The sequence below is a fragment of the Scyliorhinus torazame genome, chromosome 2, assembly GCF_047496885.1.
Source record: "Scyliorhinus torazame isolate Kashiwa2021f chromosome 2, sScyTor2.1, whole genome shotgun sequence".
Taxonomy (NCBI): domain Eukaryota; kingdom Metazoa; phylum Chordata; class Chondrichthyes; order Carcharhiniformes; family Scyliorhinidae; genus Scyliorhinus; species Scyliorhinus torazame.
The window spans coordinates 89,994,714-90,022,135 of record NC_092708.1 but is presented as its reverse complement, the minus strand read 5'-3'; the positions used below and the strand labels follow the sequence as shown (position 1 = coordinate 90,022,135).

The 27,422-nt window shown below is 50.4% G+C and overlaps 1 protein-coding gene across 8 annotated transcripts in view; it reads left to right on the top strand.

The window, feature by feature from the left end:
• Positions 1 to 27,422, top strand: part of scn1laa (sodium channel, voltage-gated, type I-like, alpha) — a 480,246-nt gene that overhangs the window by 328,941 nt on the left and 123,883 nt on the right. For all 8 annotated transcript variants that reach the window (XM_072473978.1, XM_072473996.1, XM_072473987.1 and 5 more), the window contains exons 20-22: positions 2,119 to 2,292; positions 13,446 to 13,568; positions 15,916 to 16,188. In XM_072473978.1, coding sequence (XP_072330079.1) covers positions 2,119 to 2,292; positions 13,446 to 13,568; positions 15,916 to 16,188 — 570 coding nt within the window. The remainder of the gene's footprint in view (positions 1 to 2,118; positions 2,293 to 13,445; positions 13,569 to 15,915; positions 16,189 to 27,422) is intronic.

Below are 27,422 nucleotides of genomic sequence, written 5' to 3'. Positions count from 1 at the left end.
GTGTGAGGAAACCGGAGCATCCAGATGAAACCCACGCAGACATGGGGAGAATGTGCAAACTCCGCACAGACAGTGACCCAAGCCGGGAATCGAACCTGGGACCCTGGAGCTGTGAAGCAACTGTGCTAACCACTATGCTACCGTGCTGCCTCTATGCTACCATGCTGCCATATGCTATCGTACTCTTGTTTTCCCCTAATCAGTCTCTTGGTCCTTCTTTGCTGAATTTTAAACTGCTCCCAATCCTCAGACCTGTTGCTTTTCTTGGCCAATTTGTATGCTTCTTCCATGACTCTAATACTATCTCTAATTTCCCTTGTCCACCATGAATTGACCACCTTTCCCATTATACTTTGGTGCCTGACAGGAATAAACAATTCTTGCAGTTCCTCCATGCCCTCTTGAATGTTTGCCAATGCCTATCCACTGTCATCCCTTTATGTAATGTTTCCCAATCTATCATAGCCAACTTGTGCGTCATACAATTGTAGTTTCCTTTACTAACATTCAGGACCCTAGTCTCAGAATCAACCATTTCACTCTCCACCTTGATGAAAAATGTTATCATATTATGGTCACTCATTCCCAAGGGATTGGCAATGATTCCGTTCTCATTACACAATACCCAGTCTAGGATGACCTGCTCTCTAGTTGGTTCCTCAACATATTGATCCAGAAAACCTTCCTATATACACTCTAGGAATTCCTCCTCAAGGTATATATGCACAAAGTACAGAACTATAAATGCTTCTTCAACCAAAATAAAAATATTGTGGATGGTGGAAACCTGAAATAAAAACAAGAAAATACTGGCAACACTCAGCAAATCTGACAGAATCTTTGGAGAGGGAAACTGAGCCCATGGGCTATAGTTTCCCAGCCCCTTGGTAGCAGGCCTGGAGGTGGGGATGATAGACAGGGAAAACAGTAGGGAGTGCATTGGGACAGCTCCTCGACACATTCCGGCTGCTGGGGAATTTTCCCAGGGGAGGCTGAGAAGAAGATCAACTGCCCACTCCATGGAGCTGGGAAGCCAACTGCTGTTAAAGTTTCAATTAGAGGCAATTTTGTAGAAAGCCAAATTTTTGAATCCAGCAGAGCAACCACTCATAATGTGAGGGAGCCATCAGTTCATTGGAGGAGTCCTCCCTGCAGCATGCCAAAGGACCATCAGAAATGGTTGCTCCATGCCCCAAAGAGGGCGCTGCATTTATGAAAGGCAGCATATGTAGCCAGGAACAATCCAGTGTATGGGTTTCCTCTCCACCTTGATTGACCTACAGACCTAAATCCTGGTTATTTTGCCACTCCTGTCCAGTGTCCATATTGAGGCACCCTCTTAGTTCCCAACCAACATCAGCATTGCTCATGTTTCCCTCTAATTGGACCGGCAGCATAAAGCTTCCAGCCACCATCCTTAATTGGATGACAAACGCGGAAGCAGCCAATTTGGAAGCAGCTTTCTGGAAAATTGCTTTACTTGTCTCACTGCTGGCAAGCTTGGTTCTCTCATTTGCTTCTGAAGTTGGGGTTCCAAAGTCTCAACTGGAAGAAGTTAGAGATTTACCAGTTTAGAAGGAAGAAAATGCCTTGAGAAAAGGCAAGAGGGAGAATATAACATAAGGGAATGTCTGTAACAGGGTTGAAGGCAGGAATAATTAAATGACCAAAAGGATGATGGTGCAAGGCAAAAGTGGGCTTGTAATAGGAATGCAAATAAATAAATATTGTGTCTAGCGGAACCATTACCAGTATCCGTTCTCCAAGAAATTACAATGAAACATTCCTCACCTCGATGGCTTGATGGCCATTCAACCCATCCAACCTGATTGAAATTACAACCTAATTCAGATAGCGTAAAGCCATTTGCTACACTATAGAACTAGAATCACAATCGGCTTATATTTATAGAACTCCAAGATCAACTCTGCTAATCTACAACAAAGAAAAACTAGCAGTAACTGAAGAGAAGCATGGTCTTGACTAGCTCGACCTGCAAACGTTTGGAGCTTGTGGGTTCAAAGGAAACAGTCGAAAAAGAGATGAGAAAGCTAATAAGCAAGCTCAAATGATCGTTTTGTATAATATCAACGCTTTTACCTGTTGTTTCATTTTTAGGCCTTTGAAGATATTTACGTTGAGCAAAGGCGGACCATTAAGACAATGCTCGAATTTGCCGATAAAATATTCACCTACATTTTCATTCTGGAAATGCTGCTGAAGTGGGTGGCTTACGGTTTTGTGAAGTATTTCACTAATGCTTGGTGTTGGCTGGACTTCCTCATTGTTGATGTATGTATTCTGGATTCCCTGTTTTGTCATTTGCATTCTATATTATGAGGTGACGAAACCAGATATTTGGCACTTAATGGTGTATAACTCAGGATAACTGTATAAAATAAATAATTCTCAGTGATGCAATCATGACTGTTCTGAAATTCGAGAGATTTGTTGAAAAGTAGGAAGAAGTTATAGCATAGTAGGGAGCTCCTTTCCATGTTCCAGTTTACCTCACAGTATTTGATGCTGACAATGGCCTCAAAAGTGGAAAAATAATCCATGCACTGTTATTGGCAGTGATATCTCCCCCCACCCCCGTTTTGATAAGTGAAAAATCAACTTCAACAAAATAAATTCTTTATTTATCCTGAAAGTGGTATGAGAACATTAGTTCCTCAATTCAAAGATTTTTTTTGTTGGGCATTCTATATAGACCTAGAATTTACAGTGCAGAAGGAGGCCATTTGGCCCATCGAGTCTGCACCGGCTCTTGGAAAGAGCACCCTACCTAAGCCCACACCTCCACCCTATCCCCATAACCCAGTAACCCCACCCAACACTAAGGGCAATTTTTGGACACTAAGGGCAATTTAGCATAGCCTAACCTAACCTTTGGACTTTGAATATAAACATTAATTTTAATTCAAAAGAAATATCTTATTTCAAATGTTCTTATTTGTGATATATTTTTGAAAATATATCCTTCTAATTTAGATTGTGTTTATGATGTAATGTGAAATTTCAAGCAATTTATTTTTTTACTGTTGGTGTACTTCTAAGAAGCAGAAAAATATCTGGGTTGGAAGAGAGTTAAATCTTACAGGGATTGTCTAATTTCAGACAATCAAATACTCCACAGAACACTGTGCTCCAGTTATTATTTGAATCATGATGCCACTTTATAATTTCTCTGAATCAAGGGGTGCAATTCTCTGGCCTAGTTTCGTTCGAGCGAGAACGCAACAAGGCCGGTGAATAGCGGGAGAGGCCAGAAACAAGAACCGTGCCAGTGCGGCTGAAGGCTGTTGCTAATGGGAATTGGCTAATTGTGGTTAGGTGAACACTTCACACATCCCACGTGGATCCCCGTGGGTGGGCGGTCCATGTAGCACATGGGGCCCATTGCCTAGCATCCCAATCACACCTTGATGCATGGACACTGTGCTTGAACACTGCAGGAGGCAGCACCACAGACCCAGCGGCCAACTTTCGATAATCCAGGGGATGAGCCCCAGCCTTGGGCCCATGCCCGTAGCCAAATGTGCTTGGGCAGGGTGCGCGCGGGGGGCATGTCTCTGGGGGATAGAGCATAGGATTGGTGGTCGGCCCGCATCATGGAACAAAGAGCCAAAGGCGTCATACTGGTTGTGGTGAGGGTATTTTAATGTTCCTTGTACAAGTGTACACCACTGCCCCACTCTCCCGATAGTGCCACACCACTATCTCCGCCCCCTCCCCCAATGCACACTCCACTCCTTCCCTCCCACCCTCCAGTGCCCTAGGTGAATTGGATATTCTAAATTCTCCATCTGTGCACCCGAACAGGCTCCGGAATGTGGCGACTAGCGATTTTTCATGGTAACTTCATTGCACTGTATATGTAAGCCTACTTGTGACAATAAAGATTATTATTCTTATTATCAGTGATCTTCCACGTGCTCTATCACTATGTTTGCACTAAGTGCTGAATTTGGGTGCATTTGAGTGCTATCATGAGAGTTTGGTGACTGAGGGATAATAAGGGTTCATTTTTATCTAAAGTCTAGTCTTTCTTTTATTTAGTTAATTAACTTAAAAATTGCTGTTTGGTTTAGAAGAAGGTGAATTTTCAATCAGCTTTAAACAAAGGTTCTACTTGTAGCTACTTGCAGCTGGAGCTTGTTAATTAGTTAATTGGATTAGGCCAGTTTTCAGAGGCTAGATTCACAGTATAAAGGTGAGCCAGCTACAGTGCAGACTTTGTTTGCACTGAGTGCTGAATTTGGGTGCATTTGAGTGCTATAGTGAGAGTTTGGTGACTGAGGGAGCAAGGTGCTCCTTTCATTTCATTTCCTACATTTCCTCAAAGAGCGTGAAGTGAGCCGGGGGTTTACAGAGAGTGCAGCTGACTGGGAGCAGAGTCGGAGGGCGGAGTTCCAGTTGGTCCACAGGGCAGCTATCTTCTGTAAGGTAAGAGGGGATGGAGGCTAGGGCAGTTGCATGCTCCTCCTGTAGGATGTGGGTGGTGAGGGATACCACCGGTGTCCCCGCTGACTATACCTGTGGGAAGTGCACCCAACTCCAGCTCCTCAGAGACCATGTTAGGGAACTGGAGCTGGATGAACTTCGGATCATCCGGGAGGCAGAGGGGATAATAGAGAAGAGTTACAGGGAGGTAGCCACATCCAAGGTACAGGACAAGAGTAGCTGAGTTACAGTCAGGGGAAAGAAAACGAACGGGCAGACGGTGCAGGGATCCCTCGTGGCCGTTCCCCTTCAAAACACGTATACCGTTCTGGATGCTGTTGGGGCGGGTGACCTACTGGGGGAAGGCCCTAGCGGCCAGGTCTCCCGCACTGAGTCTGGCTCTGGGGCTCAGAAGGGAAGGGGGGAGAATGGAAAAGCAATAGTGATAGGAGACTCAATGGTTAGGGGAATAGATAGGAGATTCTGTGGTCGCGAGCGAGACTCCCGGAAGGTATGTTGCCTCCCGGGTGCCAGTGCCAGGGATCATAGAATTTTTATGATAGAATTTACAGTGCAGAAGGAGGCCATTCGGCCCATCGAGTCTGCACCGGCTCTTGGAAAGAGCACCCTACCCAAGGTCAACACCTCCACCCTATCCCCAGAACCCAGTAACCCCACCCAACACTAAGGGTAATTTTGGACACTAAGGGCAATTTATCATGGCCAATCCACCTAACCTGCACATCTTTGGACTGTGGGAGGAAACCGGAGCAGCCGGAGGAAACCCACGCACACACTGGGAGGATGTGCAGACTCCGCACAGACAGTGACCCAAGCCGGAATCGAACATGGGACCCTGGAGCTGTGTCTCGGATCGTGTTTTCAGGGTCCTTAAGGGGGAGGGGGAGCAGCCAGAAGTCGTGGTGCACATTGGTACAACGACGTAGGTAGGAAAAGGGGTGTGGATGTAATCAACAAGTTTAGGGAGTTAGGCTGGAAGTTAAAAGCCAGGACAGGCAGTTGTCATCTCTGGTTTGTTGCCGGTGCCACGTGATAGCGAGGCTAGGAATAGGGAGAGAGTGCAGTTGAACACGTGGCTGCAGGATTGGTGTAGGAGGGAGGGCTTCAGGTATTTGGATAATTGGAGTGCATTCTGGGGAAGGTGGGACCTGTACAAGCAGGACGGGTTGCATCCGAACCAGAGGGGCACCAATACCCTGGGAGGGAGGTTTTCTAGTACTCTTCGGGAGGGTTTAAACTAATTTGGGAGGAGACTGGGAACCAGATTTGTAGTCCAGCAACTAAGGTAGCCAATGTTCAGGACGTCAAAGCGTGTAGTGAGGCTGTGGGGAAGGTAACACTGACAAAGGAGAGTACTTGCAGGCACGGAGATGGGTTGAAGTGTGTATACTTCAACGCAAGAAGCATCAGGAATAAGGTGGGTGAACTTAAGGCATGGATCGGTACTTGGGACTACGATGTGGTGGCCATCACGGAAACTTGGATAGAAGAGGGGCAGAAATGGTTGTTGGAGGTTCCTGGTTATAGATGTTTCAATAAGATTAGGGAGGGTGGTAAAAGAGATGGGGGGGGGGGGTTACATTGTTAATTAGAGATAGTATAACAGCTGCAGAAAGGCAGTTCAAGGAGGATCTGCCTACTGAGGTAGTATGGGTTGAAGTCAGAAATAGGAAAGGAGCAGTCACCTTGTTGGGAGTTTTCTATAGGCCCCCCAATAGCAGAAGAAATGTGGAGGAACAGATTGGGAAACAGATTTTGGAAAGGTGCATAAGTCACAGGGTAGTAGTCATGGGTGACTTCAACTTCCTAAATATTGAGTGGAAACTCTTTAGATCAAATAGTTTGGATAGGGTGGTGTTTGTGCAGTGTGTCCAGGAAGCTTTTCTAACACAGTATGTAGATTGTCCGACCAGAGGGGAGGCCATATTGGATTTGGTACTTGATAATGAACCAGGGCAAGTGATAGATTTGTTAGTGGGGGAGCATTTTGGAAATAGTGACCACAATTCTGTGGCTTTCACTTTAGTAATGGAGAGGCATAGGTGCGTGCAACAGGGCAAGGTTTACAATTGGGGGAAGGGGAAATACGATGCTGTCAGACAAGAACTGAAGTGCATAAGTTGGGAACATAGGCTGTCAGGGAAGGACAGGGAAATGTGAAACTTGTTCAAGGAACAGATACTACGTGTCCTTGATATGTATGTCCCTGTCAGGCAGGGAAGAGATGGTCGAGTGAGGGAACCATGGTTGACAAGAGAGGTTGAATGTCTTGTTAAGAGGAAGAAGGATACTTATGTAAGGCTGAGGAAACAAGATTCCGACAGGGCGCTGGAGGGATACAAGATAGCCAGGAGGGAACTGAAGAAAGGGATTAGGAGAGCTAAGAGAGGACATGAAAAATCTTTGGCGGGTAGGATCAAGGAAAACCCCAAGGCCTTTTACACATATGTGAGAAATATGAGAATGACTAAAGCGAGGGTAGGTCCGATCAAGGACAGTAGCGGGAGATTGTGTATTGAGTCTGAAGAGATAGGAGAGGTCTTGAACGAGTACTTTTCTTCAGTATTTACGAATGAGAGGGGCCATATTGTTGGAGAGGACAGTGTGAAACAGACTGGTAAGCTCGAGGAGATACTTGTTAGGAAGGAAGATGTGTTGGGCATTTTGAAAATCTTGAGGATAGACAAGTCCCCCGGGCCTGACGGGCTATATCCAAGGATTCTATGGGAAGCAAGAGATGAAATTGCAGAGCCGTTGGCAATGATCTTTTTGTCCTCACTGTCAACAGGGGTGGTACCAGGGGATTGGAGAGTGGCGAATGTGGTGCCTCTGTTCAAAAAAGGAAATAGGGATAACCCTGGGAATTACAGGCCAGTTAGTCTTACTTCGGTGGCAGGCAAAGTAATGGAAAGGGTACTGAGGGACAGGATTTGTATCTGGAAAGACACTGCTTGATTAGGGATAGTCAGCACGGATTTGTGAGGGGTAGGTCTTGCCTCACAAGTCTTATTGAATTCTTTGAGGAGGTGACCAAGCACGTGGATGAAGGTAAAGCAGTGGATGTAGTGTACATGGATTTTAGTAAGGCATTTGACAAGATTCCCCATGGTAGGCTTATGCAGAAAGTAAGGAGGCATGGGATAGTGGGACATTTAGCCAGTTGGATAACGAACTGGCTAACCGATAGAAGTCAGAGAGTGGTGGTGGATGGCAAATATTCAGCCTGGAGCCCAGTTACCAGTGGTGTACTGTCGGGATCAGTTCTGGGTCCTCTGCTGTTTGTGATTTTCATTAATGACTTGGATGAGGGAGTTGAAGGGTGGGCCAGTAAATTTGCAGACGATATGAAGATTGGTGGAGTTGTGGATAGTGAGGAGGGCTGTTGTTGGCGGCAAAGAGACATAGATAAGATGCAGAGCTGGGCTGAGAAGTGGCAGATGGAGTTTAACCCTGAAAAGTGTGAGTTTGTCCATTTTGGAAGGACAAATATGAATGTGGAATACAGGGTTAACGGTAGGGTTCTTGGCAGTGTGGAGGAGCAGAGAGATCTTGGGGTCTATGTTCATAGATCTTTGAAAGTTGCCACTCAAGTGGATAGAGCTGTGAATAAGGCCTATGGTGTGCCAGCGTTCATTAGCAGAAGGATTGAATTTAAGAGCCGTGAGGTGATGATGCAGCTGTACAAAACCTTGGTAAGGCCATATTTGTAGTACTGTGTACAGTTCTGGTCGCCTCATTTTAGGAAGGATGTGGAAGCTTTGGAAAAGGTGCAAAGGAGATTTACCAGGATGTTGCCTGGAATGGAGAGTAGGTCTTACGAGGAAAGGTTGAGGGCGCTAGGCCTTTTCTCATTAGAACGAAGAAGGATGAGGGGCGACTTGATGAAGGTTTATGAGATGATCGGGGAATAGAAAGAGTAGACAGAGACTTTTTCCCCGGGTGGAACAAACCATTACAAGGGGACAAAATTTAAGGTGAATGGTGGAAGATATAGGGGGGAATGTCAGAGGTAGGTTCTTTACCCAGAGAGTAGTGGGGGCATGGAATGCACTGCCTGTGGAAGTAGTTGAGTCGGAAACATTAGGAATCTTCAAGCGGCTATTGGATAGGCACATGGATTAAGGTAGAATGATGGGGTGTAGATTAATTTGTTCTTAATCTAGGACAAAAGTTCGGCATAAGATCGTGGGCCGAAGGGCCTGTTCTGTACTGTATTTTTCTATGTTCTACGTCTAGGTGTATCCCCAGGTGGCGCATCTGAGGTGGTGGCAGCCAGCTGCTTACCACGTCCCATGGCCTTCGATGCCCCTAGTGTGCGTCCTCTGGGGGCCGGATGGCCCCTGCGCACTTGACGGCGGCACCTGTTCCGGGTGCTGGCTGCGAGACGTGGCCTCATCACAGGGGTGGAACTTTGGGAGAGCTGGTGGCCACTGTCGCCGCCCCATGGGACGGGTCTGGGTTGGCACTCTGCGCCTCCTCCTCCCGGTCGGTACCCATAGGGCTCTGGGGTTCACCTTGGAGTGGAGGGGCAGCTGGTTCGAATCCCGGCTGCCACTGCATCATCTGACTCTGCCAGCCCTGGTGGTTCACCAATGTCTGCACCATGATGCCGATGACCTCGAAGATGCTCCTCAGTGATTGAGCCATACTCTGCAGCGCCTCAGCAAAGCCCACCTGTGACTGGTACAAGCTCCCCTGCGCCTCCGCCATTCCCATCTGAGAGTAGGATATGTCCTGCTGCGCCTCATCAATGTCTGCCTGGTAGTGAGTTCCCCCCCCCCCCCCCCCCAGCAAGTCGGACATTCTGCCAAGGCACTCAGCCATAAGACCAAAAGACATAGGAGCAGAATTAGGCCACTCGGCCCATCGAGTCTGCTCCGCCATTCAATCATAGCTGATATGTTTCTCATCCCCATTCTTCTGCCTGCTCCCCATAACCCCTGATCCCCTTATCAATCAAGAATCCATCTATCTCTGTCTTAAAGACACTCAGTGATTTGGCCTCCACAGCCTTCTGCAGCAAAGAGTTCCACAGATTCACCACTCTGTGGCTGAAGAAATTCCACCTCATCTCATCTCTGTTTTAAAGGATTGTCCCTTTAGTCTGAGATTGTGTCCTCTGCTTCCAGTATTTCCTACAAGTGTAAACATCCTCTCCACGTCCACTCTATCCAGGCCACGCAGTATCCTGTAAGTTTCAATAAGATCCCCCTCATCCTTCTAAACTCCAATGAGTACAGACCCAGAGTCCTCAATTGTTCCTCATATGACAAGTTCTTCATTCCAGGGATCATTCTTGTGAACTTCCTCTGGACCCTTTCCAAGGCCAGCACATCCTTCCTTAGATACGGGGCCCAAAACTGCTCACAATACTCCAAATGGGGTCTGACCAGAGCTTTATACAGCCTCAGAAGTACCTCCCTGGTCTTGTATTCTAGCCCTTTTGACATGAATGCATTTGCCTTCTTAACTGCCAATTGAGCCTGTACGTTAACCTTACGAGAATCGTGAACAAGGACTCCCAAGTCCCTTTGCGCTTCTGATTTCCTAAGCATTTCCCCATTTAGAAAATAGTCTATACCTAAATTTCTCCTTCCAAAGTGCATAACCTCACTTTTCCACTTTGTATTTCATTTGCCACTTCATTGCCTACTCTCCTAACTTGTCCAAATCCTTCTCCAGCCCCCTTGCTTCCTCAATACTACCTGTCCCTCTACAGATCTTTGTATCATCTGCAAACTTAGCAACAGTGCCTTCAGTTCCTTCTTCCAGATCATTAATGTGTATTGTAAAAAGTTGTGGTCCCAGCACAGACCCCTGAGGCATACCACTAATCACTGGCTTCCATCCTGAAAAAGACACCTTTATTCCTACTCACTGCCTTCTGCCAGTCAGCCAATCCCCTATCCATTCTGGGATCTTACCCTTAACACCATGTGCTCTTAACTTATTTAACGGTCTCCTATGTGGCACCTTGTGAAAGGCCTTCTGGAAATCTAAATAAATCACGTCCACTGGTTCTCCTTTGTCTAACTTCCTTGTTACCTCTTCAAAGAACTCTAACAGAGCTGTCAAACATGACCTCCCTTTGACAAAGCCGTGCTGACTCAGTCCTATTTTACCATGCACTTCCAAGTACTTCGCGATCTCATCTTTAATAACAGACTCTAAAATCTTACCAATGGCCAAAGTCAGGCTAACCGGCCTATAATTTCCCGTCTTCTGCCTTCTTAAACAGCGGTGTTACATTAGCCACTTCCCAGTCCTCTGGGATCCTTCCTGCCTTCAGTGATTCCTGAAAGATCACCACCAATGCCTCCACAATTTCCTCTGCTATCTCTTTTAGGATCCTGGGGTGTAGATCATCTGGTCCAGGTGACTTATCCACCTTCAGACCTTTCAGTTACCCCAGAACCTTCTCCTTAGTGATGGCCACTGCACTCACCTCTGCCCCTTGATTCTCCTGGAGCTCTGGCATCCCACTGGTGTCTTCCACCCTGAAGACTGATGCAAAGTAACGATCAGTTTGTCTGCCATTTCTTTGTTTCCTATTATTACTTCTCCAGCCATGTTTTCCAGTGGGCCAATGTCTATTTTTGCCTCTCTCTTACCTTTTATATATTGAAAGAAACTCTTCCTATCTTCTTTTATATTACTAGCTAACTTGCACTCATATTTCATCTTCTCTCTCCTTATTGTTTTTTTAGCTGTCCTCTGCTCGCTTTTAAAGGATTCCCAATCCTCTGGCTTCCAACTAATCCTTACCACGTTGTATGCTTCTTCTTTTGCTTTTATGCTGTGCTTGACGTCCCTCATCAACCATGGATGACTTGTCCTGCCCTTAACATGTTACCTCCTCCTTGAGCTGAATTTCTGCTGTCTCCCGAATAACCCCCCAAAACTCCTGGCATTGCTGTTCCACTGTCTTCCTTTTTCAATCAACTCTGGTCAGCTCCTCCCTCATGTCTTTGTAGTTACCCTTATTTAATTGTAATACCGTTACATCTGCCTCCAGCTTCTCCCCCTCAATCTGCAGGGTAAATTCTATCACTGCTCCCTAAGGGTTCCTTCACCTTAAGGTCCCCAATCCCACTGCCTCATTACACATCACCAAATCTAAAATTGCCTGTTCCCTCGTGGGCTCTTAACACAAGATGCTCTAAAAAAACATCTCTCAAACATTCCACAAATTTCTTTTCTTGGGATTCACTACCAACTTGATTTTCCCAGTCCACCTACATATTGAAGTCGCCCATGATTATTGTGATATTGCCTTTTTTACATGCTTTCTCTGTCTCCTGATTTATTTTCTGCCCTCCATCCCGACTACTGCTAGGGGGCCTGTGCATAATTTCCATCAGGGTCTTTTTACCTTTGCGATTCCTCAATTCTACCCACAGAGATTCTGGGCGGGATTCTGCGACCCCGCGCCGGGTCTTATATGACTGTGACAGCCTGTATGCAACCTATGACATGGTTGATCACACCATGCTGCCCAGAGTCTCGCCACTGTCATTCAGCTGGGTATGACTGGGACAGCATGGTGGCACAGTTAGCACTGTTACCTCACAGTTCCAGGGACCCAGGTTCAATTCCGGCCTTGGGTGACTGTCTGTATGGAGTTTGCACATTCTCACCTGTCTGCGTGGGTTTCCTCCGGATGCTCCAGTTTCCTCCCACAGTCTAAAGATGTGCAGGTTAGGTGGTTTGGCCATGATAAATTGCCCCTTTGTGTCCAGGGATGTGCATGTTAGGTGTGGTTACAGGATGTAGGGGTAGGGCGGGAGCCTGGTTAATGTGCTCTTTTGAGGTTGGTGCTGGCTCAATGGGCCAAATGGCAACTTCTGCACTGTAGGGGTTCTATGATTTTATAATTCTATGATTGCTCTCATGGTTCCTTTCATATGTACCTAATCATAGCCACAGAATCAATTGCACTGGCTTCTGTTCCTGTTCCTGCACCATTTCCTCTGGTGTCCCCCAAGGTTCTATTTTGAGGCCCCTCCTGGCACTCATTTACATGTATCTCGGCTATAAGCTCTGAAGAAGAGCTTTCCCAGCATTTTCTGTTTTTATTCCTGAAAACTGTTTGTTTTGACATGTATACAGATGAAACCCAGATCTACATCACCATCACTTCTCTCAACTCCTCCACTGTTGCTAAATTATCAGACTGCCTATCCAACATCCAATACTGGATGAGCAGAGGTTTCCTGCAGTTAAATACCAGGAAGAGCATTGTCCTTGATCCCCACGACAAACTGCATTCCCAGGCCACTGACACCATCCTTACCCATGACAACTGCCTGAGGCTGAACTGGACTGTATGCAATCTCGATTGTAATATTTGACCCCAAGACTACATAACTAAGACCATCTACTTCTACCTCCAACATATCACCCAACTCTGTTCCTGCCTCAGCACATCTGCTGCTGAAACCCTCATTCATACATACCTTTGGTACCACTAGACTTTACAATTCCAATGCATACCTGACCAGCCTCCCACATTCTTCCTTTCATTAGCTTGAAATCATCCAAAGTTGTGCTGCCTGTGCCTTTACTCTGCTGTCTGTGTCCTTACTCCCACCAGATCCCATCTACCCCTCATCCCTGTGCTCACTGACCAACATTTCAATTTTAAAATTCTCATCCTTGTTTTCCAACCTCTCCATGGTCTTGTCCCTCGCTAGATCTATAATTTCCTCCCACCTAAAACCCTCCACAATATCTGCATTCATCTGATTCTGGCCTCTTGATCTCCGATTTTAATGAACCAACTATTGGTGCCCATGTTTTCAGCTGCCTAGGTATATCGATATAATTTGTTGTTGTAAGAACAAAAATTACCCATGCAGCTGATGTAGATGAATTAGTTTTGAATCTTCCTGAAAAGCATATGGCAAATGCCAGATCATACTGTTTTACAAACTACGTTAACCTTTTGGATTTTTTTATTTTTCCTTTTTTCTATGTAGGTCTCTTTAGTGAGCCTTGTAGCTAATGCCATGGGCTACTCGGAGCTAGGTGCTATTAAGTCCCTGAGGACACTAAGAGCTTTGAGACCTCTAAGAGCCTTATCACGATTTGAAGGCATGAGGGTAAGATGGAAAAAAAACCTCAAGTTTTACATGTGTGTAAGATGCATTTATATCCAAGACAAGTAAATTAAATAGAGGAACTTGCAACACTATCCTAATAAGAAGCTTCATTATAATATGTCAACACATGGCCACAAACTATCCAGGGCGGTATGGTAGCACAGTGGTTAGCACTGTTGCTTCATCGTGCCAGGGTCCCTGGTTCGATTCCCGGCTTGGGTCACTGACCATGCGGAGTCTGCACGTTCTCCCCGTGTCTGCGTGGGTTTCCTCCGGATGCTCCAGTTTCCTCCCACAAGTCCCGAAAGACGTGCTGTTAGGTCATTTGGACATTCTGAATTCTCCCTCAGTGCTCCCGAACAGGCGCCGGAGTGTGGCGACTAAGGGATTTTCACAGTCACTTCATTGCTGTGCTAATGTAAGCCTACTTGTGATACTAATAAAGACTCTTCAGTATCTTGATATGTAAAATGCACTTGTACTCTATTGAACTTTTAAGTTACCTGATTTTTTAAATTAAACTGCCCCAGAGGATATCCGGATTCAAAGTTATTTGAAATGATACTTGTATAATGACAAAAGGAAGACTGAGCAAAGTTTAATTTAGAAGAAACCAATAACCGGAATTTACCGGTCGTTGCAATTCACTTTTTCCGCTGCAGCGCATCCCTATAAGTGGGTTTCATGGCAGCATGGGGTGGTTACAATGGGAAATCATATTGACAAATAGCAGGAAGATAGAATCCTGCTGCCAGCGGGTGCCGCTGCCAAGAAACAGCGTGGCTGAGGAAGCTGAGAATCCAGTCGAATAATATAGTTAAATTATAAAATGTACATATTAACCTATCATCTGTTTACTTATTTATGATTTTTTTGAAGAATTAACTTGTTATTTTTCACAAAGAAATGTATTTTTAGGCATTGTTTTGTTGCACAACACCCTGAGAATTATAAAAAATGAAATCTGTTCAATTTCTAGTACTAGGCGGCATGGTGGCACAGCGGTTAGCACTGCTGCCTCATAGCACCAGGGACCTGGGTTCAATTCTTGCCTTGGGTCACTGTCTGTGGAGTTTGCACCTTTTACCATGTCTACGTGGGTTTCCTCCGGGTGCTCCGTTTCCTCCCACAGTCCAAAGATGTGCAGGTTAGGTGGATTGGCCATGCTATATTGCCCCTTAGTGTCCAGGGATGTACAGGTCAGGTGAGTTATGGGGATAAGGTGGGGGATCAAGGTAGTGAGCTCTTTCACAGAGTCGGTGCAGACTTGATAAGCTGAATAACCTAGTTTTTGGTGCAATTAGAAATGTGTATTTTTAAAAAATAAATTTAGAGTACCCAATTATTTCTCTTTCCCAATTAAGGGGCAATTTAGTGTGGCCAATCCATCTAACCTGCACATCTTTGGATTGTGGGGGTGAAACCCACGCAGACACAGGGCGAATGTGCAAACTCCACACGGGCAGTGACCCAGGGCCGGGATTCAAACCCGCATCCTCAGCGGTGTAGCCCCAGTGCTAACTGCTGCGCCACCGTGCCACCCCCAGAAATGTGTACTTCAACCAAGAGAAACCTCAATTGGTGGTCAGCTTTATGAATATAATAGCACTTGGAAGAGTTTTTAGAAAGAAACTTAAACTGAATACTGCAGGTTAAACTTCACAAATTCATGCTTCTAGCATTAAGTTGTTGCTTGCTGGTAGTGGACATCGGATATCATCCTCAAAGAATGTATCAGAAAATTGAGTGCAGAGGTAGACAAGACCTTCTGGGTTTTAATGGACAAACATTTTGCATTCAAGTTCCTGATATGTGTCTCTCGGCAACATGGTTTCATGTAGATAGTGCCAAATTTGTGAAATTGTTTCAGTATCATTGTTCTGTAAGGCTGCCAAGATGATAATCATTCGTTTCACATCTACCAAAACTAAGAGCTATCATTGCTTGATTTTACTTTCCAGTTTCACAGTATTTTGATTTTGATGTCTGTATTTTACATATAATTTTGCAAATTCTTTCTTTGCAGTAATCAAATTCTGTGACATCATCGACCCACCACAAGGTTTTTGCTTTATTTTGCTTTTTTCAATACATTTGGTCAAATAATTTTCTGTAATTGCTTTATATTATTTCTATATCCATATTTGTGCTCATTTTGTCTGTTTTGCTCCATGATATATTGAATTTTCATTGCACAATTAGTTTTATTTCAGCTGCATGTATAAATGACAAGTTACAGAAAGTACTTTTAATGAAAATCATGTTTTCTATTTATATTCCAAGCAGCTTTTCTCATTCTGACATTTATAAGTTCTCTAACATGTTTTTCCTCAAATGTTAATGATAGGTGGTGGTCAATGCACTTCTTGGAGCAATTCCTTCCATCATGAATGTGCTGCTTGTCTGCCTGATATTCTGGCTCATTTTCAGTATAATGGGTGTGAATCTTTTCGCTGGAAGGTACTACCACTGTATCAACATAACTGATGGAAAGAGATTCCCCATCAGCATTATTGACAATATAACTGATTGTCTTCAGCTTAATGAAACGGCGCGATGGAAAAACGTAAAGATCAACTTTGACAATGTTGGAGCTGGCTACCTTGCTTTACTACAAGTGGTGAGTTAACTGCTACTTTACATTTTTTTTAAAGAATAAACAAGGCCTGAGAAGAACTAGTGTTGCAATTTTAGGTTGAAATGAAAAGATTGGCTAGAACTAGGAATACATTGTTGAGCTAGAGCTGCAAAATGTTTTATGGCCTCCAGACCAAATTCAAGCCTGTTGTGTTTCTCGCTCGGCATTTCTGATGCTTTCAATTCCATTTCACCTGAGGAAGGAGCTGCGCTCGGAAAGCTAGTGATTCGAAAAAACCTGTTGGACTTTAACCTGGTGTTGTAAGACTTCTTACTGTGCCCACCCCAGTCCAACACCGGCATCTCCACATCATGGCTTCCATTCAGAAAGACATTTAAATACATTGGGTACATTGCTGCAATAGAAATCTCCAAATACCTTTATAGCGGTGCGCACAACTTCCTCCTGAATTTGGGTTCTGAGCCTTCTGCTGTTGTAACTGTACCTCCCTACAGATTGATGACAACATGAGGCCGCATAAACAGAATGACTTGCCACTGCCACCACTATCCAACCCACAAATGCTGGGCTCCCTAACTCTCTGCTTCCAGCTAAGACAGAATTGACCAAATTGTAAGCTGAAGTTGTATACAATTTTATTTTGATGAAAAATCTTCAATATTGAACTTTTAAAAAAGTTAATTAAATGTTACTTTTGAATTATTTTAATGTTTTAATCAGCTTTTTCATTCGGTACTGCTAGTTTTCCTTCTCAAAGCTGCTGTGTTCTGAATTATTGACTTGGCTCACATAATTGTTGGTAGAAAATGAGACGCCACCTTCATGCATTAATACTTCCATCATATTTCAATTTAATAAGTATTCTGTCTTTGTCAGTCATGTGGTTCTAGTTTAAAAAAAAGGGCTAGAATTTTACGCACCTCCTACAAGGGGGTTGGGACCACTCCTCATGATGAGACTGGCAAGTATACATTAGCGGTCTGATGGCAGGCTCTGGGGAGTAGGGGAATCCTGTGCAGCACAGAAGTCTCCCCAGTGGAAAGGTCAGCCCATGCTTGATCAGCACCCCTTGCTACATCTTCCCCCCCACCTCCTCCACCAATCTGATCACCATCCGCCCCTCAATGGCATCTGCCTGACTGACATCAGCAAGCACATCACACCATCCGTTTCTCTGACCTCCATCACTGCTCCTGATCACAGTGTAGCGCACAAAGACTCCGAGAGACGAATAGAGTGAAGTCGATGAGGCTTTATTAAGCGTGACTGTTCCCCCGCAGTTCAGTAGTAGACTGCCTGCGGGGGAGGACTCCTGGTTCTTATACTCCGCCTTCAGGGCGGAGCTAGGGGTCAACGGCCAACCAGGACCCGGGATATGTCAGCCAATGACATCACGGCTTCACAGTCCCACATGACCTCTAATGCATACTACCACATTCACCCCTTGTTAAAAATGAACCCGGCGGGGTGATGCTTCGCATGGTGGTAAGGGTTTACAAGGCTGGTCCTGGGAGGAAAACTTTCGCATGTTATTACAGTATGTACAAGGTTTTTTTTTTTGTTTCGAACTATTTACAGTAATCGTCAGGAGAAAAAGACAAAATGTTCTCGTTAAAAGTCCACATATTGTAGTGTTAGATCGACGCCACGAGTCGGTCGGGCGATCTGGTCGTCCGTGTCGATCGCCTCGGCCCCGGTGGTGGTGGTGGTGCTTGTTCCGGTGTTGTCGTCTCCGGGAGCCTTACGGTTTCAGCTTGGGCTTCACTCCTGGTCGGGCCTGGGAGGAGGACCGATCCTCCTGGGAAGGGGGCGGTAGCGGGGTGCGGCGGTGGCAGGAAGGGGGTGATTGGTGTCGGGGGGGGTGTGTGTGTTGCCGGCGGGCGCCAGATCTCGCAGGGAGACCGTGTCCTGTCGGCCGTCGGGGTACTCCACGTAAGCGTACTGCGGGTTCGCGTGAAGGAGGTGAACCCTTTCGACCAACGGGTCCGACTTGTGCGCCCGCACATGTTTTCGGAGCAAGATGGGTCCTGGGGCCGCCAGCTAGGACGGCAGCGACGTTCCAGAGGAAGACTTCCTGGGGAAGACAAGGAGGCGCTCATGAGGCATTTAGTTAGTGCTAGTACACAGTAGTGACCGGATGGAGTGGAGGGCGTCCGGGAGGACCTCCTGCCACCGTGAAACTGGGAGGTCCCTGGACCGTAGGGCCAGTAGGACGGTCTTCCAGACCGTGCCGTTCTCCCTCTCTACTTGCCCGTTCCCCCGGGGGTTGTAGCTGGTCGTCCTGCTCGAGGCTATACCGTTGCTGAGCAGGAACTGGCGCAGCTCGTCACTCATGAAGGAGGACCCCCTGTCGCTGTGGACGTATGCGGGGCAACCGAACAGTGTGAATATGGTGTTCAGGGCTTTAATGACTGTGGCCGCGGTCATGTCAGGGCAGGGGATGGCGAATGGGAAGCGGGAGTACTCGTCCACCACATTAAGGAAGTATATGTTGCGGTCGGTGGAGGGGAGGGGTCCTTTGAAATCCAGACTAAGGCGTTCAAAGGGGCGGGAAGCCTTAATCAGGTGCGCACCATCCGGCCTGAAAAAATGCGGTTTGCACTCTGCGCAGATGTGGCAGTTCCTTGTGACTGTACGGACCTCCTCCAAAGAGTATGGGAGGTTGCGGGACTTAATAAAGTGGTAGAACCAAGTGACCCCCGGGTGGCAGAGGTCCTCGTGGAGGGTTTGGAGGCGGTTAATTTGTGCGTTGGCACATGTGCCGCGGGATAGGGCATCGGACGGCTCATTCAGCTTTCCGGGACGATACAAGATCTCGTAGTTGAAGGTGGAGAGCTCGATCCTCCACCTTAAGATCTTGTCGTTTTTGATTTTGCCCCGCTGTGCATTATCGAACATGAAGGCTACCGACCGTTGGTCCGTGAGGAGAGTGAATCTCCTGCCAGCCAGGTAATGCCTCCAATGTCGCGCCGCTTCCACTATGGCTTGGGCTTCCTTTTCCACTGAGGAGTGGCGGATTTCTGAGGCGTGGAGGGTTCGGGAGAAAAAGGCCACGGGTCTGCCCGCTTGGTTAAGGGTGGCCGCTAGAGCTACGTCGGAGGCGTCGCTCTCGACCTGGAAGGGGAGGGACTCGTCGATGGCGCGCATCGTGGCCTTTGCGATATCCGCTTTGATGCGGCTGAAGGCCTGGCAAGCCTCTGTCGACAGAGGGAAGGTCGTGGTCTGTATTGGGGGCGGGCCTTGGCTGCATACTGGGGGACCCACTGGGCGTAGTATGAAAAGAACCCCAGGCAGCGTTTTAGGGCTTTTGAGTAGTGCGGGAGGGGAAATTCCATGAGGGCGCGCATACGTTCGGGGTCGGGGCCTATTATCCCATTGCGCACTACGTAGCCCAGGATGGCTAGCTGGTTTGTGCTAAAAACGCACTTGTCCTCGTTGTACGTGAGGTTCAAGGCTTTAGCGGTCTGGAGGAATTTTTGGAGGTTGGCGTCGTGGTCCTGCTGATCGTGGCCGCAGATGGTTACATTGTCGAGATACGGGAACGTGGCCCGTAACCCGTGTTGATCAACCATTCGGTCCATCTCTCGTTGGAAGACCGAGACCCCGTTTGTGACGCCAAATGGGACCCTTAGGAAATGGTATAATCGCCCGTCTGCCTCGAAGGCTGTGTACTTGCGGTCACTTGGGCGGATGGGGAGCTGATGTTAGGCGGACTTGAGGTCCACGGTGGAGAAGACCTTATATTGGGCAATCCGATTGACCATGTCGGATATGCGGGGGAGAGGGTACGCGTCTAGTTGTGTGTACCTGTTGATGGTCTGGCTATAGTCTATGACCATCCTTTGCTTCTCCCCTGTCTTTACTACTACCACCTGTGCTCTCCAGGGACTATTGCTGGCCTGGATTATGCCTTCCTTCAGTAGCCGCTGGACTTCGGACCGAATGAAGGTCCGGTCCTGGGCGCTGTACCGTCTGCTCCTAGTGGCGACGGGTTTGCAATCCGGGGTGAGGTTTGCAAACAAGGATGGGGGTTGAACCTTGAGGGTTGCGAGGCCGCAGATAGTGAGTGGGGGTAATGGGCCGCCGAATTTGAAGGTTAGGCTCTGTAGATTGCACTGGAAGTCTAATCCCAGTAATGTGGGGGCGCAGAGTTGGGGAAGGACGTAGAGCCTGTAGTTTTTGAACTCCCTCCCTTGCACCGTTAGGGTAACTATGCAGAAGCCTTTGATCTGTACGGAGTGGGATCCTGCAGCTAGGGAAATCTTTTGTGCGCTGTGACGGATGGTCAAAGAACAGCGTCTTACCGTGTCGGGGTGGATAAAGCTCTCCGTGCTCCCGGAGTCGACCAGGCATGGTGTCTCGTGCCCGTTTATCAGCACCGTTGTCGTCGTCGTCTGGAGCGTCCGGGGCCGTGCTTGGTCCAGCGTCATTGAAGCCAGACGTGGTTGGAATGGTTGAGCGTCTTCTTCGAACCCCGTGGAGCCGTCGACACTGGGGTCCGTTGTTGCCGTCCAAGATGGCGTCGGGGGTGAACAAGATGGCTGCCCCCATGCATCGCACATGGCTGGGGGGTCACAAGATGGCGGCGGGGGTGGACAAAATGGCCGCCCCCATGCGTCGCACAGGTCTGGGGTGGTCCAAGATGGCGGCGCCCCTCCTCCCCTCGTGGTGGCCGAGACCCAAAATGGCGGCGCCTGCGGGTCGCACATGGGGCGCTGGGGGGATTGGGGAGCGTTAGGAACACGCAGGACTCCCTCTTCTCTGGGGACAGCGGTGGCCGGGACCCAAAGTGGTAGCGCCGGCCGGTCATACATGGGGCGCGGGGGGGGGGGGGGGGGGGTTGGGGAGCGTAAAAGGTGTGCAGGGCTCCCTGCTCTCCGGGGTGAGCGGTGGTCGGGACCCAAAGCGGTTGCACCTGCGGGTCGTACATGGGGCGCTGGGGGGGGTTGGGGAGCGTAAACGGCGTGCAGGGCTCCCTGTTCTCCTGGGACAGCGGCGACCTCCCGGGACCGACACACAGCCGGGAAATGGCCCTTTTTCCCGCAGCTCTTACAGATCGCTGCGCGGGCCGGACAGCGCTGCCGGGGGTGTTTCGCTTGGCCGCAGAAATAGCAGCGGGCCCCCCCGGGATGATCTGGCGTCTTAACCGCGCAAGCCTGTGAGGGAGTGGGGGGGGGTTTGTCGCGACGGGGGTCCACGGAGCCCAAGGGGCTGCCATGCGGTCGGGGCCGTAGGCGCGGGTGTTTCGCGCGGCCACGTCTAGGGAGGCTGCTAGGACCCGTGCCTCTGAGAGTCCTAGCGGCTCTTTTTCTAAAAGTCTTTGGCGGATTTGGGAGGAGTTCATACCTGCCACAAAAGCATCGCGCATTAACATGTCCGTGTGTTCATTTGCGTTCACCGGCGGGCAGCTGCAGGCCCGTCCCAAAATTAGTAGCACGGCGTAGAATTCATCTATCGATTCTCCGGGACTTTGCCGTCTCGTTGCGAGTTGATAGCGAGCGTTGATCTGGTTTACTGGGCGAACATAGAGACTTTTTAGTGCTGCGAACGCCGTCTGGAAATCCTCTGCGTCTTCGATGAGGGAGTAAATCTCCGTGCTTAACCTCGAGTGCAGGACCTGTAGTTTTTGGTCTTCTGTGACCCGGCCGGGGGCCGTTCTGAGATAGGCCTCAAAACAAGTCTGCCAGTGCTTGAAAGCTGCTGCTGCGTTCACTGCGTGGGGGCTGATTCTCAGGCATTCCGGGATGATCCTGAGCTCCATAGTCCTTTAGTCACGCTTAATAAATTGTAGCGCACAAAGACTCCGAGAGACGAATAGAGTGAAGTCGATGAGGCTTTATTAAGCGTGACTGTTCCCCCGCAGTTCAGTAGTAGACTGGCCTGCGGGGGAGGACTCCTGGTACTTATACTCCACCTTCAGGGCGGAGCTAGAGGTCAACGTCCAACCAGGACCCGGGATCTGTCAGCCAATGACATCACGGCTTCACAGTCCCACATGACCCCAAATCATACTACCACACACAGGTAGGCAGAATGCGGAGTTGAGGCCACAATCAGATCAACCACTCCTCCTAATTCAAGTTAGTATAGCCGGGGAATGGCTGCAGTCCCAGCAATGGACACCACTTAAAATGATGCTGCAGGGACTGAAGAGCCTCCAGCAATCTGGTTGTCATGAGAGTTCTCCACCCTGCCTCAGTGGGTTTGAAGCTCCGACCTCAGGCAACTAATTGCCTGAAAATTGTAAAGCCCGAGCTGGGCTTCCAGGATGGGCGGAGGCAGGCTCAGTCCTAACTTTCCAGTGGTGGGTGGGCCCACTGCCTCTGCGTGATGTCCCAGCCTACAAATTTAGAAAGCAATTCTATTCATGAAACTTAAACTAAATCATTTGTAGGGCAGGGGTTTCTGGCCCTGACACTGGCGGGCATCATCATTAAAGGTCAACGGTTCGCCAAATTTTCCTGTCCCACCCAAGATGATTCCCACTGGTGCTGGGGCCAGAAAATCCCAGCTATAGTTTTTTTCAGAAACAAGATTATTTGCCATAATCTTTGTTGGAACTATAGTTCATTTCACTTTGTATCTATAAACAATTTTGATGGTACAATCCGCTTTTCACTGTCATGACAATGTAGTGCTCAAAGCATGTTAGTTAAAACCTATTTAACTTTGTGTTGGTGGTATTGCCAAGTTTTATGCTGCCTCTTTTAAAGGAACATGGCATAACTGAAAGAAGAGATGGAGAATTTGTCTATTGTCTTAATCAATAGTCACCTTGCGGCCAGCACCACAAAACTCAAATATCTGGGGCGAAATTCTCCGTTATCGGCGGAAAGTCCGCCGATTGGCGCAAAAAACGGCGCAAATCCGACTTGCGTCACGTCGGAAAAATGGGTCGATAGTCTCCGGCCCGAAATGGGCTAGCAGCGACGTAACGGGATCCGCACTTGCGCAGTGGTTCACGCCGTGCAGCGTCATACGCGCCGCACGGCGTGACGGTTCATAAGGCCGCGCTGCTCCCCCCCCACCCGACCGCAACACCCGACCGCAACACCCGACTGGATGGCTGGCGCCGCTCAGCCCCGAGGTTCGAGTCACGCGATGTGGAGGCGCTCCTGGACGCGGTGGAGCAGAGGAGGGACTCCCTGTATCCCGGGCACGGCCGCAGAGTTGCCCCACGCCACAGCCGGCGTCTGTGGAGGGAAGTGGCAGAGGCCGTCACCGCTGTGGCCCTGACACCACGGACAGGCACCCAGTGCCACAAGAAGGTGAACGACCTCGTCAGAGCAGGCAGGGTGAGCCTCCCCATATCCCCCCCTCCCCCATATCCCCCCCTCCCCCATATCCCCCCCTCCCCCATATCCCCCCTCCCCCATATCCCCCCCTCCCCCATATCCCCCCCTCCCCCATATCCCCCCTCCCCCATATCCCCCCCTCCACCATATCCCCCCTCCCCCATATCCCCAAGTGAATCCAGCCCTAACCTTAACCTCTGCAATGCACACGCAACCGATGGCGTGCATTCATATACCTGCCTAACAGTGTTGCCTTTTACCCCTGCCACTGCCCCCGCCCCCCCCCCCCCCCCCCCCCCCCCACAGGAGAAGCGCGCACACAACAATAGGGAGCATGTGAGGACTGGAGGAGGCCCCGCTGATGAGAGGCCACTGACCGAACACCAGGAAAGGGCCCTGGAACTGGCTGGTGGACCGGAGGACCGGGAGGTTGCTGATGCAGAGGTCGGGGGCGTAGTAGCAAGTGAGCCACCGACAGCCCGTCCCCATATCCCCCCTCCCCTATATCCCCCTCCCCCGTATCACCTGATCACTGCCTGATGTCTAACCATGCATGCTTCATTGTGTATCGCAGAACCAAACGTCCAGGCACCCATCCCCGCTGATACAGACCGCCCGCAGGATGCCCCTCGGAGGCCACGGGAGATGGAGAGACCCGGACCCTCCGGCATGCAACGCCCGCAGGATGCCCCTCGGAGACCACGGGAGACGGAGAGACCCGCACCCTCCTGCATGCGACGCCCGCAGGATGCCCCTCGCACACCACGGGAGACGGAGAGACCTGGAGCAACAGGGAGACGACACCCCCGTCACGTGCGGGAGCGACTACCCAGCGATGAGGGGGGCAGCCACAGGCCCCCGTCACATCCGAGCCAGGACACCACTACCCAGGACACCACTACCCAGGTCTCCACTACCCAGGACACCACTACCCAGGACACCACCACCCGGGACACCCCTACCCGGGACACCCCTACCCGGGACAGCACTACCCGGGACAGCACTACCCAGGAAGACGAAATACCGGACAGTGACTCAGAGTGGATGGGTGGAGACGAACCCCCACCCCAAAGCGCCATGGACTCAGAGTGGGACGAAGAGCACGGCACAACGCCACTGCTGTCACCAACACCCTCCACCATCGCAGAAACACTCACCTCGGTTGGGCACTTTAGTGATGAGGCGTCTGGTACACTCACTGGTGCGCACAACACAGCCGTCCCGGTACAGCAGGTGGAGGTAGGAGCCGCAGAGGGGCCGGGCGGTCGGAGGGGGGCCCAGCCCAAGCGAACATCTGCCGCCCAGATGGATCCCGGGTTCCTGCAGTTACCACACCCACACATAGATCCGATGCAACCACCGACCCGGAGACGAGCGAAGAGGGTGACGGCCGGCTTGCGGCGGCTGAGGTCGCAGGTGGAGGAGTCCACCCGCGTCCAGGAGCTGGGAGTGGTGCCGGTCATGCGTGCCACCCAGGCCGACACCGCACGGGTGGTGTCCGCGGTGGAGGCAATGGGTGCGACGGTGTCAGACATGGGGAACGGTTTGCGAGGCCTGGGGCTTTCCGTGCAGGCGGCGTCTGTGGCCCAGGAAATGGCTGCCCTCTCACAGGAGGCCATGAGCCAGTGCCAGCGCCAGATGGCAGAGGCGCTCAACGCCATAGCCCAGTCTCAGCAGGCCATGGCCCAGTCTCTGCAGGCCATGGCCCAGTCTCTGCAGGCCATCGCTGAGGGCATCGGCGCCAGTGGCCATGTGCGAGCCGGCGTTGCACTGTCACAGACAGAGTTTGCCAACCCCCTGGGCTCCATGGCTGCAAACCTGCAGACCCCTGTCGATACCAGCACGGGCCTCCAGGACTGGCAGCGCCAGATGTCGGGGGGGCGTCGGATGGCCAGTCCGTTCGCATCCCCCACCCATGTAGAGGCCTGGGGGCCATCGGGCACCCCGAGGGAGGAGGAGGTGGTGTGGTCCGTCCCGGCTCCCTCTGTAGGGGAGGTCCCGGTACACCGCGACACCTCGGACCCCCCCACCCCCCTTCCGTCCCAGGTGCATCGGGTGGGCAGCGGGCAGGACAGGCTGGCAGCTCGCCATCCCAGTCGCCCGGCCGCAGCCTGGCCCATCTAGGCCAGGACTCCCCAGGAAACGGCCGCCAAAGGGATCCAGTGTCAGAGGGCAGGAATCACAGGAGTCCACCTCCAGTTCTGCTGTACCGTCTGGGGAACCACGTAGACGTAGTCAAAGGGCCCGTAAGGCCAAACAATTAGACATTGAGTAAGTTGGCACGGTTGCAGGGCACAGATGAGTTTTAGGGGCTAGGGCACATGCATGAACTCCTTTGGTTATTAAAGTCAATGTTACACCTACAGAAGCTGCCTTTGTGCTCTGTCCAAAGTGTGCGGGGGTGTCATGTACGTTGAGCGCAAGTGTGTGTGTGAGGGGTGGTCTTACTTCAGCCCCAGGTGAGTCTGCCCCCTTCCCCCTGGGCCGCCATCAACATCCCCCGGGCAGAGGACGGGACCGTGCGCTGCAGTGTCACAGCCGCATGCAGGGATGGTCCGGGTGGATGGTGGTACTGTGGCCATGGGTCAGACATAGTCCAACGATGTAGAGCCAGGAGCTCACCGCAGGGCGGGTTGTCATCATCCTCCATGGCCTGCGATAGACACGCGTCCACCCGCAACTGTGTGAGCCCGGCCCGTTGTGCCGCAGGTGGATCGGCAATGGGGGGGGGGGTGGTGTGCATGCGGGTGGGGTGGGTGGGGTTGGGGAGGGGGGTGAGGGTGCTGGGCGGGTGGATGGGTGGGGGGTGTGGGTGGTCGGCTGTTGCCATGGTGTGCGGTCTGTGGCCATACTACTCGATTCCCACGCCCACCTAGTCAGTGAAGCGGGCGTCTATCAGTCTGTCCCGTGCCCGCTGGGCCAGCCGGTAACGGTGGACAGCCACCCGCCTGTGTCCACCCCGTCTGCCCTGACCATTACCCCCATCCCCCTCATCTGGGGAGGACTGCGCCTCTTCCTGCTGCTCCTCCACTCCGCCCTCCTCTGCCTGCGGCACATCGCCCCTCTGTTGGGCTATGTTGTGCAGGACGCAGCACACCACAATGATGCGGCCGACCCTATCTGACCGATACTGGAGGGCGCCCCCAGAGAGAGGTCCAGGCACCTGAAACGCATCTTCAGCACGCCAAAGCACCTCTCTATCACTCCCCTTGTCGCTACATGGGCATCATTGTAGCGGTTTTCCGCCTCATTGCGTGGCCTCCGTATAGGCGTCATTAGCCACGATCGCAATGGGTAGCCCCTGTCGCCGAGCAACCAGCCCCTCAGCCGGGGATGGCATCCCTCGTACATGCCGGGGATGGATGACCGCGACAACACGAATGAGTCGTGTACACTGCCTGGGTGACGGGCGCAGACGTGCAGGATCATCATGCGGTGGTCGCAGACCACCTGTACTTTCATCGAATAGGTCCCCTTCCTATTAGTGAACACGGCCCTGTTATCTGCAGGTGGCCGCACGGCGACGTGCATCCCATCGATCGCGCCCTGGACCATGGGGAACCCGGCCACGGCAGAGAAGCCCACGGCCCCGGCATCTTGGCTGGCCCGGTCCACGGGGAAGCGGATGTAGCGGTGCGCCATGGCATATAGGGCATCTGTCACTGCCCGGAGGCACCGGTGCACCGATGTCTGCGATATGCCGGACAGGTCCCCACTCGGTGCCTGGAATGACCCCGTTGCATAAAAGTTCAGGGCCACCGTAACCTTGACGGACACGGGGAGAGGGTGTCCCCCGCCAGTGCCACGCGGTGACAGGTGTGCCAGCAGGTGGCAGATGTGTGCCACGGTTTCCCGGCTCATCCGGAGTCTCCTCCTGCATTCCCGGTCCGTGAGGTCCTGGTATGACTGCCTGGGCCGGTACACACGGGGCGCCCTCGGGTGCCTCCGTTGCCGTGGGGC